Genomic DNA, 14455 nt, shown 5'->3' with positions numbered 1-14455 from the left:
AAAGCTGCTTCTCGGAGGGGGTTGGGGGGGGGGAGGGATCTGGAGCAGGCAGCCTATAAGTGTTCCACCCTGGGCGAGGGTTTTTCAGGAGTAGACCCCCCCAACCCAAACTATCATGAAAGGACAAAAAAAGCTGGTCATTTATTCACAGCATTGCCACAGTCTTGCACTCTGCTCTTTAATGAACGGGAAGGAAACAGGCCCAAGACAGGAGCAAACACCCATTTCCAGGAGACGGGGAGGACACGTGGTATACAAACGTGCCAGTACAGCCTGGAGCTTCTCAGGGGCTCGAGTATTCCAGAATCGCAGCCTGACATGGGGCTTCAGACCAGCCGGACAAGCAGCTGGCTTTATAAAATAAGCATGCTTCTTGCACCCAGGCACTTGACAGCCCCATTGCAACGTCAGTGGGCCTAGAGAAAGGCCCAGACCCAAAACACTGGAACGAGAGAGAACAGCAAACCCAGAAGGCCACGTTCTTACTGCATCTCTGCTCCAAACCTGGGCCTAGCTGTGCTAAGAAACCTGTTTGACCACCTTCAACACCAGACACATTACCAGGGATCCCGGTTTTCTCCGATTTAAAAAAAAATCCCCAATTTTCAGTTAAAAAAATGTAACCCTAAATCATATTTTCCCATGATTTGAATGAAACACTACTAAGAGAGAGAGATGGATGGACAGAAGACTGGATAAAATGGTGTTTCAGTTTAACCATGGAAAAATGTGGATTTGGGGTTTGTTTGTTTTTTGTTTTGTTTGTTTTTTTAACCAAAAATGGGATTTTTTAAAAATCAGCGAGAACCAGGATCCCTGCACATTACATATCCTGAGCTGTCTCAGGTCTATTATCACTGCTCCCTAGTGGACCACACTGGTATTGCACCCATATGCTGTAAGTTGTCTGCTTTCAAAGGCAAATAAAATCTCCTTTACCTCAAGCAGAAGGCATCTGTGCTCATGCATGCAAGGGTTTGGTCCCCATTTTTGCTGTGAAACCACAAGCAGCTTCGACATGCTATGTGGTGACAAGCCTGAAGCCCTGGGTGACCAGGACAGCGTGCTCCGAGTGTAAGCGTTTGCCTTCTACGTGTTTGAGTGAAGTTCCCTTTGTGCGTTCAAATTAAAATGAAACGTGCAAGCATTTAACGTGTAAAGCATTAAACGTTTATTTACATACAGATACATGGGAAGGAGTTTCCAATGAGTACAAAAATTAAGTTACAAATAAACTATGGAGCTTTATACATTCATCATTCTCGTCGCACAAAATACATTCCCATCATCGTTCTTAACGCGCTTTACCTTTCTCAGTAACACAGACCTGATTCACAGAGGAATGCCAAATGCTTGTGACAGCTTTTGATTCACAGTTTGGCAATGTGTTAATATCTTTCCTTTTCAAAAAGAACAAAAAATTTAAAAAAATAAGAAGGCTTTACGCCCACAAAACCCAAAGATAAATGGTCCTAGAAAATGTATTGCGTTTTCACCACTAAAATGGTTACATGATTATTTCAGCATTTGTGCTTGCTCCACGAGACAGACAGTGTCCCATCATCCTTGCGGTTGTATGATGAGGGCATTTAAACAAGAGGGTTTCTCCTCCACTTCTATACATTGTGCTACACTCACAAGCGTTGGGAAAACCCAGCTGTCAGGGCAGCTCTTCACAGAGCAATTTATAGCATGTGAAAATAATGCCATCTGGGAACTTCCTTCAACATTTTGTCTTCATTGGCATGGGTACTGCAAACAAAATGCTGCTATTAGTTTTTAAATACACTTTTCAAGCCCAAATCCAACTATGGCTGATGGTACAAAGGGTACCTGAAAACAATTACCTGGAATCAAATCAAAATTGAAGCAATCAAAATTGGTGATGGTTCAGTTCCTTTTCTGTAACGAACAAAAAACCCAACCTTATAAACCTTCTAAAAATTAAGTAAACTATTGGTATTTTGGAAGAAACGAGCTTAGAGCAAGCGATATTGTAGGCCATTAAAACCTGACTGTTGACATTACAAGTAACATGCCGGGTAGATAATATTACAAAGGAAAATGGTCAGTAAAAGGGGAAAAAAATTAAATGTCTACTTAAAATATTAATGAATGCAAATGTTAATAGGCTGAGTCTTTCCTCGCAGATTAGAGGCAGAAAGACAAACTTGTCATGTGAAAATGCACAGAAGACACAAATTCAATTTGTGCAACAGAATAAGAGTGAAGTGGAGATGAAAGCGCAGCAGGCCGGGTGTTTCCACAGATTGGCAGGGGAATGACAGGAGCAGTTTTCCTGGTAAACAACTGTGGAAAATGAAATGGAAATGCAATATCCATAATGCAGCTCATTATTCTAAAAACCCGTGGCATGTATTGAAATATTCCTCTTTAATATTCAGGGACAGACTCATGCTTCAACACTGATACAGGAACAAGCTCCAGGATGCTGGCTTGCCCTGTTAGACTGCTCCTTTCTTTCCCAAAATGTTTTCTGAAGAAAACTTCATTTCGTTTCAGCTCTGACAGTTCAGCACAGACACTCTGCAAGAGTAGAGCCAGGGACATGCACGGATCGACTAAGGGTCCCCCCGTCAGAAACCACGGGTTTTGCTCTCACTGTGCCCAAAGGCCAAACAACATCCCCACCCACCAGCACCACCAGAGCCAAAGGCTCTCAGACTGCAGAGGCCAACTTGGTTTAATTTATTATCACTTGTCCCACCCGCACAATACTGGACTTTAAATCTATTCTCAACACTGAGGAATGATGATGGCACAAATGCCAGCTCCTCTGCACCCATGTCTGTAAACTGAGCTGAGCTGGGAGGTTGATGGAGAGGAAAATATGACATCGGCATGTTAGAGGTTTCCCGCATGTGGGTTAAATAAACCAACAACCCTGAAGGCTTGGATACGTGGCGTTGGCCCAACAGAAGGACTCTCACTTTGCAGTCTACCTACCCATGCTGGGAGTACAACTGAGAGAGCAGGCATTGAGGATAAATGAAAAGCCAAAGCTATCCTTATGTGTTAGAACAAGTCCATGGTCTAGCGGCTCGTACAGAGAACAAGGAGCCAGGACTCTGGTCTTATTCCCATCTCAAGTTACCGCGGTACTTGTTTGCACGATCTCCACTACACTTCAGTTTCGCTGTCTGCACCAAACAGGTAATATCTCCCTCTCCAAGGTGGGGCCCCTGCAGCAGCTGGTGCACAGGAAGAGTCACTGCTTGCAAAGCACAGCGTCTCTGGTGAGAGTCATGGCATGAAATCATCCTCTGCTTGGGGAAGGGAGTCTTTCCAGCACAGGGCACAACAAGGGTCTGCTCCTCAAAGCGTGCCTCTCAACACAATCAGGCTGTGTTCAACGTAGAGCTTTTCAGACTATCTAGCATTTCAGAGCCACCTACAGTGCTTCCCTGGTACTATGACAGTGAGACTTCTGAACCTCCCAGTCCCAGTATCGAGCAATTTGGCATTGGTGCTAGGAATCTGGAAGATGCACAGCAGAGACATGGCCTAAGCCTAATGGCAAACACTTTCACAGCCTTAAGCAGCAGTGGAAAGGGGGAAACAAATGAAAAATGCGTCCGGTACTTCAGCCAGGATCCCAGAGAGCTTCGTTTCATTAACGAGTGCACTAAACGGAACAGAATTCGAGTTGGTCTAGTAAAAGAGATCAGATTTACCCAAAGGGCCTTGTCTGCCTAAACAGAATGCCACTTTATCTCAACTTGCTGGAAAAGGGAGTCTTTGGAACCAATTTGACTGATTGGTTTCCAGTCGCATCTGGAGTGCGCAGAGGTTTTTAATAGCTTGTCATTTAATAGCAAGTACAGAAAGGGATGCCAAGCAAGTGCTGCATTTGCAAAGGGAAATCTGTGTTTCTTAACGCTGCGTAAGAAGGGTTTTAAATCCACAGCTTCCACCTTTTTCGTACTTGGCTCACTTGGCATAACGTTCCTTTTTAGTCAAGTCGAGGCTTGCCTGGACGAGGGGAACCGGCAGTGGTGGAACAATATCAGTGTGATTACATCAGTACAAGTGCCTCATGTAGATCCAATAGGCAGACAAAGACAAATACACAACGCAGCGCATACAGCTGCTGTTCAAGTGGCCGATAACTTGACCAGCTTCACCAGGAGTGCCACTTAGAACGTGCTGCTCGTTCCTACAAATTGGGATGGAGTGATCTCCCCCCAGCCATCAAAATCAGAAAAGCAAGCTGACCCTTCCACATTGATTATCCTCTGCTATTACATTACAGAGCTGCGCCTAGCAGAAACGAACCATAGCAACAATAACCTTGCTCTAAGGAAGAGGTACCTGAGCTAAGAAACTTGAGAGCAGATGTAAGAGCTGCGTTTGCTTTGCATTCCAAAAACAAAATTAAACGGCATGTTTGATGCAACATCCTTCTGCACCTAAAGGAAAGGGATAAAATCCAATGAAGTCAACAAGAGATTTCTGCCAACTTCCATGAGCTCTGAATCAGGCCCTAACTGACCCAATTTGGCCGTTTGTGTGGGTTGCCCTGCCAGTTCTTTTTTGCATTGTACGAGAACAACTCTGTGTTGGTTGCTGGGTAGATTTGACAGGTAGCCAGCCAGCTTTGCACTTCAAGCAGCACAGTCAAGGCGCACACACAAACAACCAAGTCCAATGCGAATCATGAGTCGAGCAAAGAGCAACTGGATTTAAAAAGAGAAATATACATTTAAGAGGACTGAACGCTACAGAACTATTTCTTCTAGAAGGAGCACACCATGTTGCATCATCCATTTTTAGCTCATTATAAATCAGGCCAGGTCCTATCCCACCTACTGAGCACATAAGTGGACTTCCACCTCTAAGCTTCAGTCCCTGAACACCCACCAGTGCATCTCCTTCTGTAACAGGCTGAATGAAGTCTCACCCCGAGGACTGAGTCACAACAAAGCAGTGAGAAGGAGGACCACCCACCCCACTTTTATAGTAACAGGTTTTCAAGGACTCATGCAGAGTGGAACAGGATCATCCTTAGGTGCCTAAGACGCGGAATATAATCTGGCCCTTACTGTTTTCTTCTCTCACAAAGGGGCTGTAACACTCAGTCGGGCATGTTATCAAGAGCAAAGCAGTTACAGCTTGCTGGGCAGACAGACTCAATTAGCTTTTCTTTGGCAACCTCTGCTATGAGCAGACCCACTTGTGAAGGTGCCACAGTTCCCCTGAAGACAAACAGATACCACACACTTGCCATGGCTACTTGGGCTTCTGACCGCATTCAGCACTTTGGTGCTTTTGCCATTGACGCCTGGTTTCAAACCGAGTTCGTTCTCCTGAGCAAGCCAGTTCTGCCAGGCCAACAGCTCGTTACGACTGATGTCCAATTTATCCACTTGCCCTCTCCATTCGGCATGAAAAGGAGTAGAACAGGCATTAGTCCCTGGGAGTGGGAAGTGACTTCTACAAACCATACAAAAAACAATAGTTTTGGCTATAAATGAACCGCAAGCCTCATCAGCAAAAGCTCAGGATGGACCTTCGTGCTGCATCACGAATCGCCGCTTTCTATCATTTCCAACCACCGTCTGCAGTCAGGACATGAGTCTGCAGCCGCTCTTGTGGATGCTGAAGAAATTCAATAGCCATTAGCCACTAAACCTAGACTAGCAGGAGCCAACTGCAACTGGTATAGCGATGGCTGCTTCTACAGCAGTATAGACAGCTCAACACATTTAGAGAGTCACTTCAGGTATTTGATAGCCCAGAACCAAGCATCGTGTCAGCTAATAATTCACCACATAGGATTTTAACTGGATGGCAATCACAAAGCCACTTCCCATTCATCGCAAGCACGTAAATCACAGTGTATTCAGATGACGAGCCTACAGCTCAACTCAGAACAGCAATTGCAGGAGCGGGAAAGCCATGCATTACCCTGCTCTTTTTAACATTTTCATCATTCTGCTTTTCCTATTGCAACCCTTCACCCTGTCCTTCTCCAGGAAAGGATCCAGGCGTTTCTCAGCCCGAGCTCACAAAGAGATGAGACATGAGCCATCGTATGAGACGCTGTGGAAACAGATAGGAACAATAAGCAGCCAGTGTCTGTTCCAAAGAGCTTGCAACCTAAATGCATGATATGAAGCGCTGGAGCCCATTTTACAAATGGAGACCTGAGACAAAGAAATGAAGCGGCTTGTCCAACATCACTCAGGTAAATCAGGGACTGAAAGACTAGATTTGAGACGGTCTCATTCCCGGTCAGATGTCTTGACCACTCCCCCTCTATGTCAGTCTTGCTGGCATTCATGTTGACAGACCATATTGGCTTCTCCTTAGAGCTGCTCATTGCCTTAAACCAATGAGGCAAAACGGAGGATTTTCTTTTTCTTTTTTTTTTTTGACGAAACTTGCCATAACATGAAGTCACGCATAGACACTGCTGATGTACCCTTTTGCAGGAGGTGGAACTTCCCTGAAAGGACTAGAACGTGGGAAATGGCAAGAAGTGCTCCCATAGCATGGGGCTGAGCGGATTATAAAAACAAGACAAACGAAGATTTACGAGAGGAATAAATCTGCCAATGAGTTATTGCAACAAAATACTGTTTGTTAAACTCAAAGTGATCAGAGATGCATCTGCAGGTCTGCTACCTATAAAAAGGGGGGAGGGGACGTTCTTGGTTTCCCACCTCGTAAAAACGGTGAATGTGGCAGCGCCATTTGTGTTCGGCTCCTAACACATTGTAAATAAGCCCTTCACTCAAGCAAGGCTCTGAAAGCGTCTGGGGCCAGAATGAGCTAAGGAAGGAATAATTTGAGATTTGCCACCCTGCCCTTACGGACTTACATGCCATACTAGTTCAATTCAAATAGTGTGGTTCATTAGGAAACACATCATCATTGTCTAACTATTGAGCTTTTCTAATAAGAAGCTTCAGGAAAGGCAAAAGGACCTGACGCTTGGCAATCCATAGACAGCATCTGAAATCAAGAGGGGAAATAAGCAGAAGGGGAGAGGAAGGGTCAACTTATTAGAAACTTCAGATTGAATATTTAAGAAAATAGCAATGCTGACTGCTAAGAAACACCCATGGAAAGAGCTAATTTGTTCCCAGCTCCTCGCTCAATCGACTGTTTCCCAATGCCACCGTGCAATTCTTTCCTTAAAATTTACAGTCTTTTAAAAATACACTTACAGAAAAAGCAAATGGTTCCCCTTGCAGCACTGATCTAAATAGGCTTTGTGTACACCCAGCAGGGACTGTGGGATTTACTGTGTCAGACTGTGTCCAGTATAGGAAACAAAAGCATTTATTTTCTTCTCCACATTGCACAACACAGACTGGTCTGGTAACAGACTAGTTAGTCCAGTGCAATTTAAAACACAGCACTAGTGAAAATACTACAGGATTTTATCCTTGGACGCAAGAAGAGGAAAAACAAGCCCCTTGAGACACCTGTTCCACTTCCCCAGTCTTCCTAGCACCTCGCCCAAGTCCCCCTGCCATGCGATTTCAAAAAGGCTAGTTGCTGGAGAGGAAGAATTGAAAAAAAAAATACATACAATACTTGAGTTAGATGGCATTATATCACACGGCACATACAGTGAAACTTGCTTTAAGCAATCACCAAAAAGACATGCAAAAAGTCAATTGTTTGGGAGTTGGATGGCCTTTAAGCGGACAATCAGGGCAATGGCCTTTTGAGGGTATTCTAAGGAGGTTAAAAAAGGAAATCTCAGTGCAGGTTTTGCTGTATGACCAAGCCCAGCCAAAAAGCCAAGGCGAACACATTTTTAAATCCCCTGGGATTACAGTGTAAGGGGGAAAAATGGTCCATATTATAGCAAGAACACATGGATTATGAAATGAATATATTATGCCCTTGATACTTACAGAGATACTTTTAAAGATCAAAGGCACAATATGATAAACCCTAAATAATCTGTTCAGGAAAACGTGAGAAAGTATTTTAAAACACTGTTTTTATTCTCAAGATTCACTCATTGGCAGCTTTTATATATCAATACAAAAGCCCAGTCATCATCTTAGTAAATGATAATCGAGCTGATTAATGCTAAATTACAACATATCACAGCCACATAGTTACCAAGAGTTTTCTATTCAGATTAAGAGAACTGATGCCAAACATTTAAAGATGATAGTCCATGTGTGCGTCCAACTTCTCGCCCAATTTTGCTTAAATGCAAGATCCAATGCATATTATTAAAACGTGGCACTAGAGGAGCAATAGGACAAAAATCCATAATGCTTCCAACGTTGAAGTTTCCATACAAAGAAATGGGCTAAGCAAACAGTTACACACATCAGAGTCTGAGACATAAGGATACAAAACAAGAAAATTAAATGACTTGACGGTCCTGAATCTGAAAGCTACTATATAATAGAGAGCAGATGCCAAAAAGATACCTTGAGTTACTTCTCCGAGGTCCGTAACATGGCTGCTGCATGAATAAGATGCAAAATAATAACACTTGCCATTTGTTGTCATTAAGCTTAAAAAACCCTACAAAAATTGTACACCACCTTCTCAGCAACAACTGTAGCTACAGGCTTTTGTTCCACAAATGCATTGTGGGCTGCCATTTCAAACTGTGCTCTCTCTTTGAACACTTCTACGTGATCAATGCAAGCACAGTATTTTGGTCAGAGATGATCTGGGTTTGTTTGTTTTTTTTACTCCATCACTAAGTCTTCCCAAAACTAATTCAGTACATTAGGACATTACTAGTTACAGGGCTTTGTTTTGTTTTGTTTTTGACTTCAGCAGTCTTCTCACCTTACATTTGACATCAAAGAAGCATAGCCCTTACCCACTATGCTCAGGCCTAGAAAAAAAAGAGGTAATGATATTTTATGAACAGTGCTTATTAGTGTACTTCTGCTAATTACTCTAAGTTACACATTCAGAGGACAGCAATGTAATAAAACTATATCTGGTCTATGGTATATTCAACTGAACTGCTAGCACCAAAAGGGGTGTGTCAGCCTGTATCCACATCTTTCTTTCCAAAGAGCTGTTCGCTTGGAAATGCCGGTACGTATATTTTTAATTCCAAACTCACAAAAATGTCCGCAGATGAGAGACGTAACACTATTTCAAAACATACCGTTGAGTCCTGCATCAGGATGCTCCGGACATATTCTATATACATGTCCTACGCATTCATCTGGCTGGCAGCCCAGAAGGATGCTAGTATAGTCTAAGAGTTAACGGTCATCAGCTGTAAAATAAGAGGACCGGATGTGGTATAAAGCATTGTAATGCAGGAGAGATCCCACATCCCACCCTTCAATACCATCGCCAGGATGTTCCAGTCATCTTCAGAAGTGATGTAGCAACTCACTGCGTATCACTGAGAGCCTTGCATGAGTTTCCTCCCTAACCAACTCCAGAGACAGCAAAAAACAAAAGAAAGTAAACCATATTATATTCTGCTACGTGGCCCTATAGGCGGAGTGGTCAGCCTACCATGCTTTAGTATCAGGAACTTGACTTGAAGGCAAGTCAGATGAATCAGAGTTGCAAGGATTGCCTTCACTGAGATAAATCCCAGCAAAAAAAAAAAATTAAAAAAAAAAAAATCTTCTTGGCCCATTCTGGGGGCATCTTGTGGCAGCTCTTAATTAAAATTACAGCAAGTCAAATAGCTGATACTCTTCCCCTCTCCTGGCAACGGGGAGGCCACATTGTTTACAAGTGTGTTCTGTCTTGCCTCGTTGATCAGCCGGCAAGCCAAGTCCAGAAAGAGTTTTTCCACATTATCTGACTCTTTAGCAGAGGTTTCCAGATAGTACATGTCTTGGGCTTCCGAAAACTCTGCAGCTCTTTGCTGGGAGACTTCCCTTCTATCAGCTAAGTCAATTTTATTACCTGTGCCAATAAAAGATTGTAAAAAGGGAATTAAATTTTACTTGCATGACAAAACCACCAAAAATGGATTGTAAAGGAAGGAAGCGTTGGCTACCCTGTGCTATAGGGTCATTTTAAGCAAACAATTGTTATTTTAAAGCGGCAGCATGGAGCACACTGCCCCCTCCCCTAAGTGGATTCTCTCAAACACCCAGCCAAGCCCACAACCCATTTAATAAAACTCACTTAATGGAGTAGGCCCTGTTAACATGCAAGCCATTTGGCTTTAATTTAGCACTAATGCACCCGTTTAATATCAACCGATGTTAAATGATTTCTTTGTTAACGTCTATTGAAAAATTGCTCATTCTTGCTCTAAGGAGCACTTAAAATGTCAGTTACTGTGTGTTGGGGCCAACAATGCAGTATTTTCTCACATGATTATGAGCTTCAAAAACAAGCTTTGCGGAGTTGGCCCTGCTCCCTTTTTATTTTTATATTTGTTTTATTCATTACACAGGGACTGAGCGAATGATCTCTAGTAAAACACAGGGCGAGGTGAGATGAGTGTGCACTCACCCTACACGGAGTTCATCTTAGCTTACAGCAGGACAGATCACGTATTGGAAAATGCCAGGGCAAACATTTTGTCACTGAAATCAGGCTTCATTGTCTGCGGTGTTTGTGCAGGGCACTAGCTTGGTAAGTGGTTGTTTTGGAAACAGAAAATCCTTTCCTTGACCATTCCCTTCTCAGTGGTGCCACCCCCCACATCCTCAGTTAGGGCACCCTAATTTCTTGGATGCGTTCTCTGTTAAAAGGTACAGTGATAAAGGGTTAACAAGTGATCACTGGAAGCTAACAGCATGTTGCCACATTATAGAAGATTATAAAGCCATCACTAAAAGGTGCGGTGGCTGATTATAAACAACCTCTTGAACTCTAAGACATCTATTCATCATTTACCAACCGTATATACAAACGTTCCCACATGAACCAGACCCCTAAAACACAGTGCAGCTGGCTGCTGCTTGCAGCAGCACTTGCTCTGTGTGTGTGTGTGTGCGCGCGCGCGTCTGCGTGTGTGCGCGCGTGTGCGCGCGTGTCTGCGTGCGTGCGCGTGTGTGCGCCTGCCTGGAACCTCAGCCGAGTGTCTCGTTAGTTATTTTTAAACCTAAACAAACACCCCAGATTATGAAATAAAATGTTACTTTTTTTTTTTTTAACAAGGAGCTAGAGAGATGCTGCTGCTGAGTGGTTATACAATAGCCCAGCTGATGGATCCTTTCCCCGCAGCACCTCTCTACCGTTCATTGCATATTTTTGGCACCAATGCCCTAGAAGTGATGTTGGGGCAGTGAGACTCTGCAAACAACGAAGCCATGCCGGATGTCAATGGGCTGGGTAGGAAGGATAGCTTACCCCCACAGCTCACATACTGGACTAGGTTTATCCCAAGCTTAGACAGTTATTTCACAGCCTGGGCTTTGGTTTGTTTTTAAATCCTCTGGGGGAAAAAATCCCCAAATCCAAGTAGCTTTTGTGTTTAGTGCCAGTGACAGGTGCTGCCTGGCAGCCCTGGAGATGGGAGCTCACAGGATAGGCCTCTTCTAGGCTGCAGGACCTGCCTCTCCGCACTGCCCTGCCACCATCCGCTGGGCTCCTCCTGCCCACGCAGCCTTGGCCATCATGAAGAAAATGCCTAGCAGGGTGGTCTTTCTGTAACAACTGCCCATTGTAAATAGGACTCAGGGCATCCAAAAGCCACTGGAAAATAAAAATTGGCCGCTACCAAAACAGATCCGAGACAGAAACCCATAGGCTCTGACTATTATTTTTAACATGGCTGCAGTCAAAATCATGGTAATAAAATAACTAATGCACAATCCATGAAGTACAAGGGAAAGTGAAGCTATCATTATATGGCTTGGGGTCACTGGACTGGGCTGTTCTGACCAAATACTAAATGGCAAAGAGAAAGTATATAGGGATTTATTATTTTCTCTCTCACACAATACACGAATTAGGGGTGACAAAGGGAAGCTAGTAAGTAGTAACTTTAAGATGAACAAAAGGAAGTTCTTTTTCGCACAGCGTGCAATTCAAGCCTGGACCTCACTGCCGCCAGATGTGGTGGAAGCCAACAGTCCAGCCAGATTCACAAAGGGACTGGACAAACTCTTGGAGGAAGCATGTATGGGTAGTTCTTGAGCACGGGCGTTGGGGACACAGCCTCTGAATTAGACCGTCCTAGATCTTAAATGCTAGAGGTTGCAGCAGAGGAACTGTGGGGGAAAATCCTGGCCAGCTGCAGTTCACTGTCCCTTTCAGCACCCACTCTCTACCCTGTGTAGCACAGGATACTGGGAAAGATGGACCTACGGTCTGATCCAGAAAGTGGCAGTTCTTATGCCACAGACCTAAGTGCACCTCTCTGAATTGCCCCATTTGACTTGGAACAGCCCGAACTTTGAGAACCAGCCACTCATACAACCAGAGCATTGGCTTTATATACTGGAGCAGTCACTGGGACGTGGAAGTCATCTCCTCAGTTTCACTCGGTGATTGGCTTCACGGCATATCGGGATTAGACTCCTGCACTGTAAGATCAAAATCAATTCCCCTGCTAATGCCTCCGTCTGCCAGCCTGCAACTCCTGTCAACCCCTACCGCATGTGGCTCATTCTCCTGGTGAAATAAGCTGCTTTGAGCACAGTCTCCACTTACCCACTAGCACAGTGATGACCTTATTGCTGGCGTACTGCTCTATTTCTCTCAGCCATTCTGGGAGACATCGGAAGGATTCTTCGCAGGTTATGTCATAGGTCAATATTAATGCATTCGCGCTGCGATAGTAGCTCTGCGTAATGGACCGGAATCGCTCCTGTCCTGCCGTATCCCAGATCTGCAGCTTTGGGTGCAACGCGGGGGGGAGAGAAGAGAAGGGGGGAAGAAAAGCATTAAAACATCCCTGCTTGGCAACAGCTGAGCTTTGACCTAAACGCCTTCAGGGTAAACCCAATGCTGGGAAAGCGCTTGGCTTCTATCCCCTTTGGCTCTCCCTCCCCTCGACAATTTTTTGTTTCTGTTTCTGCACTTAAAGATTTAAATTCAAGGCACAAAGTCAGTTGGCATGCCAGCCGATTCCCCTTGGAAGCAGCTGGTCCGAAAGCTTTCTTGTGACTTTTAGTATTTCAGCCGGCAGCAGAAGAGGGAAGCCTTGCTCACTTGGGATTCGAATGCTGGCATTAGAGGGAGAACGTGCCCCCCTCCCTCCCGAAAAAGAAATTCCAGCCTCCATAAAGCAAGCAATGACAAGAGCTGAAAAACAAAGAGAAAGCATCTCCTCCAGCCCCAGACAAAGTTAACTATTTGCAGAGGGATCATACGAAAGAGAACTGCATGGATAAAAATCATAAGAATCACCAGACAGCTTTAGACATGAACTTGGATCCATGTATTTTGACTATGTCCTTTCTGCAATCTTGGAACATCACCTCACTGCTCTCTGCATCCATCCACTCAGCTGCTTCAGAGAAGTCGTAATGTGCAAGCAATGGTTGCAGTGCTCTTTGAGAGCCTGAAAGGAGATACACCGCTCAAGTGTACTGTACTGGCCTCTGATCAGCAGGTCAAGCTGATTTTTGGTTTTTTTTACATTAACTTTGATCCAATCTTGCAGTGAGTTCTGTGTGTAAATCACAGTCTGTGAGCCGAGTTCTTAAAACCATACCCACTAGTCAATGGTCAGTGTGGTCTCCAGCCTCATTAAAGTAACAGACAACTCGTTATTTGGAACAAGACTGCAAACGATCCACCTCAGCCACGTTTACATTGGGGAAATGAACCATCGTATTTAAACTGGTTCTTATCTGCAGTTCAACTACACTGGCACTAAACTGAGGACAAAGCGTGCAAGTAAAACTAGCAGAACCATTTTCACAGAGGTTGGTATTCCTGTGGAAACTCAAGTCTATGCAAGACGGCTGCATATGAGTCATTGCAGCCTTCAGCTAAACCCATGTTAAAACTAGTTTGAAGCTATTCCTCCAGCTGACACTATTCTTCCAAGGGGAAGTTTTACACCAAAATACCACCAAAAAGCTCAAAAAACAAGGAAGTAGTGCAAATGCATCCATTCTCCATGGAGGGGACCATCTAACACACTTTTCCAACACCTTCAACAAACTTCTTGACTCTACAGACAGTAGATGGTCTTCAAATTCCTCTAAACTCGTAAAATCATCCCTAGCATGGCTGCTTCATGACATAGTTGTGCATCATTTGTATACCTTACTTTCATAGATTTCATAGACATTAGGATTGGAAGGGACCCCAGAGGATCATCGAGTCCAGCCCCCTGCCCCAGGGACAGGAAATCAGCAGGGATCATAGGATCCCAGCAAGATAAGCATCCAAATGCATCTTGAAGGTGTTCAAAGAGGGCGCTTGAACAGCCTCCAGTGGCAGTCTATTCCAAACCTTGGGGGCCCAGACAGTGAAGAAGTTCTTCCTTATGTCCAGCCTGAATCAGTCACGGCTGAGTTTGTGACCATTTGATCTTGTCATCCCTTGGGGCGCTCTG

General features: G+C 44.3%; 1 protein-coding gene across 1 annotated transcript in view; it reads right to left on the bottom strand.

Annotated features, from left to right (window-relative positions):
* Positions 1 to 1147: 1147 nt before the first annotated feature.
* Positions 1148 to 14455, bottom strand: part of RAB30 (RAB30, member RAS oncogene family) — a 69963-nt gene continuing 56655 nt past the window's right edge. Inside the window, exons 4-5 of the mRNA XM_019530409.1 lie at positions 12598 to 12781; positions 1148 to 9891 (exon numbers count right to left, since the gene is read on the bottom strand). Of these exons, the coding sequence (XP_019385954.1) occupies positions 9641 to 9891; positions 12598 to 12781 (435 nt within the window). The 3' untranslated portion in view covers positions 1148 to 9640. The remainder of the gene's footprint in view (positions 9892 to 12597; positions 12782 to 14455) is intronic.

The sequence above is a fragment of the Crocodylus porosus genome, unplaced genomic scaffold (assembly GCF_001723895.1).
Source record: "Crocodylus porosus isolate Cpor-Errol unplaced genomic scaffold, CroPor_comp1, whole genome shotgun sequence".
NCBI classification, from domain to species: domain Eukaryota; kingdom Metazoa; phylum Chordata; order Crocodylia; family Crocodylidae; genus Crocodylus; species Crocodylus porosus.
This window is presented reverse-complemented; position numbering and strand designations above follow the sequence as displayed.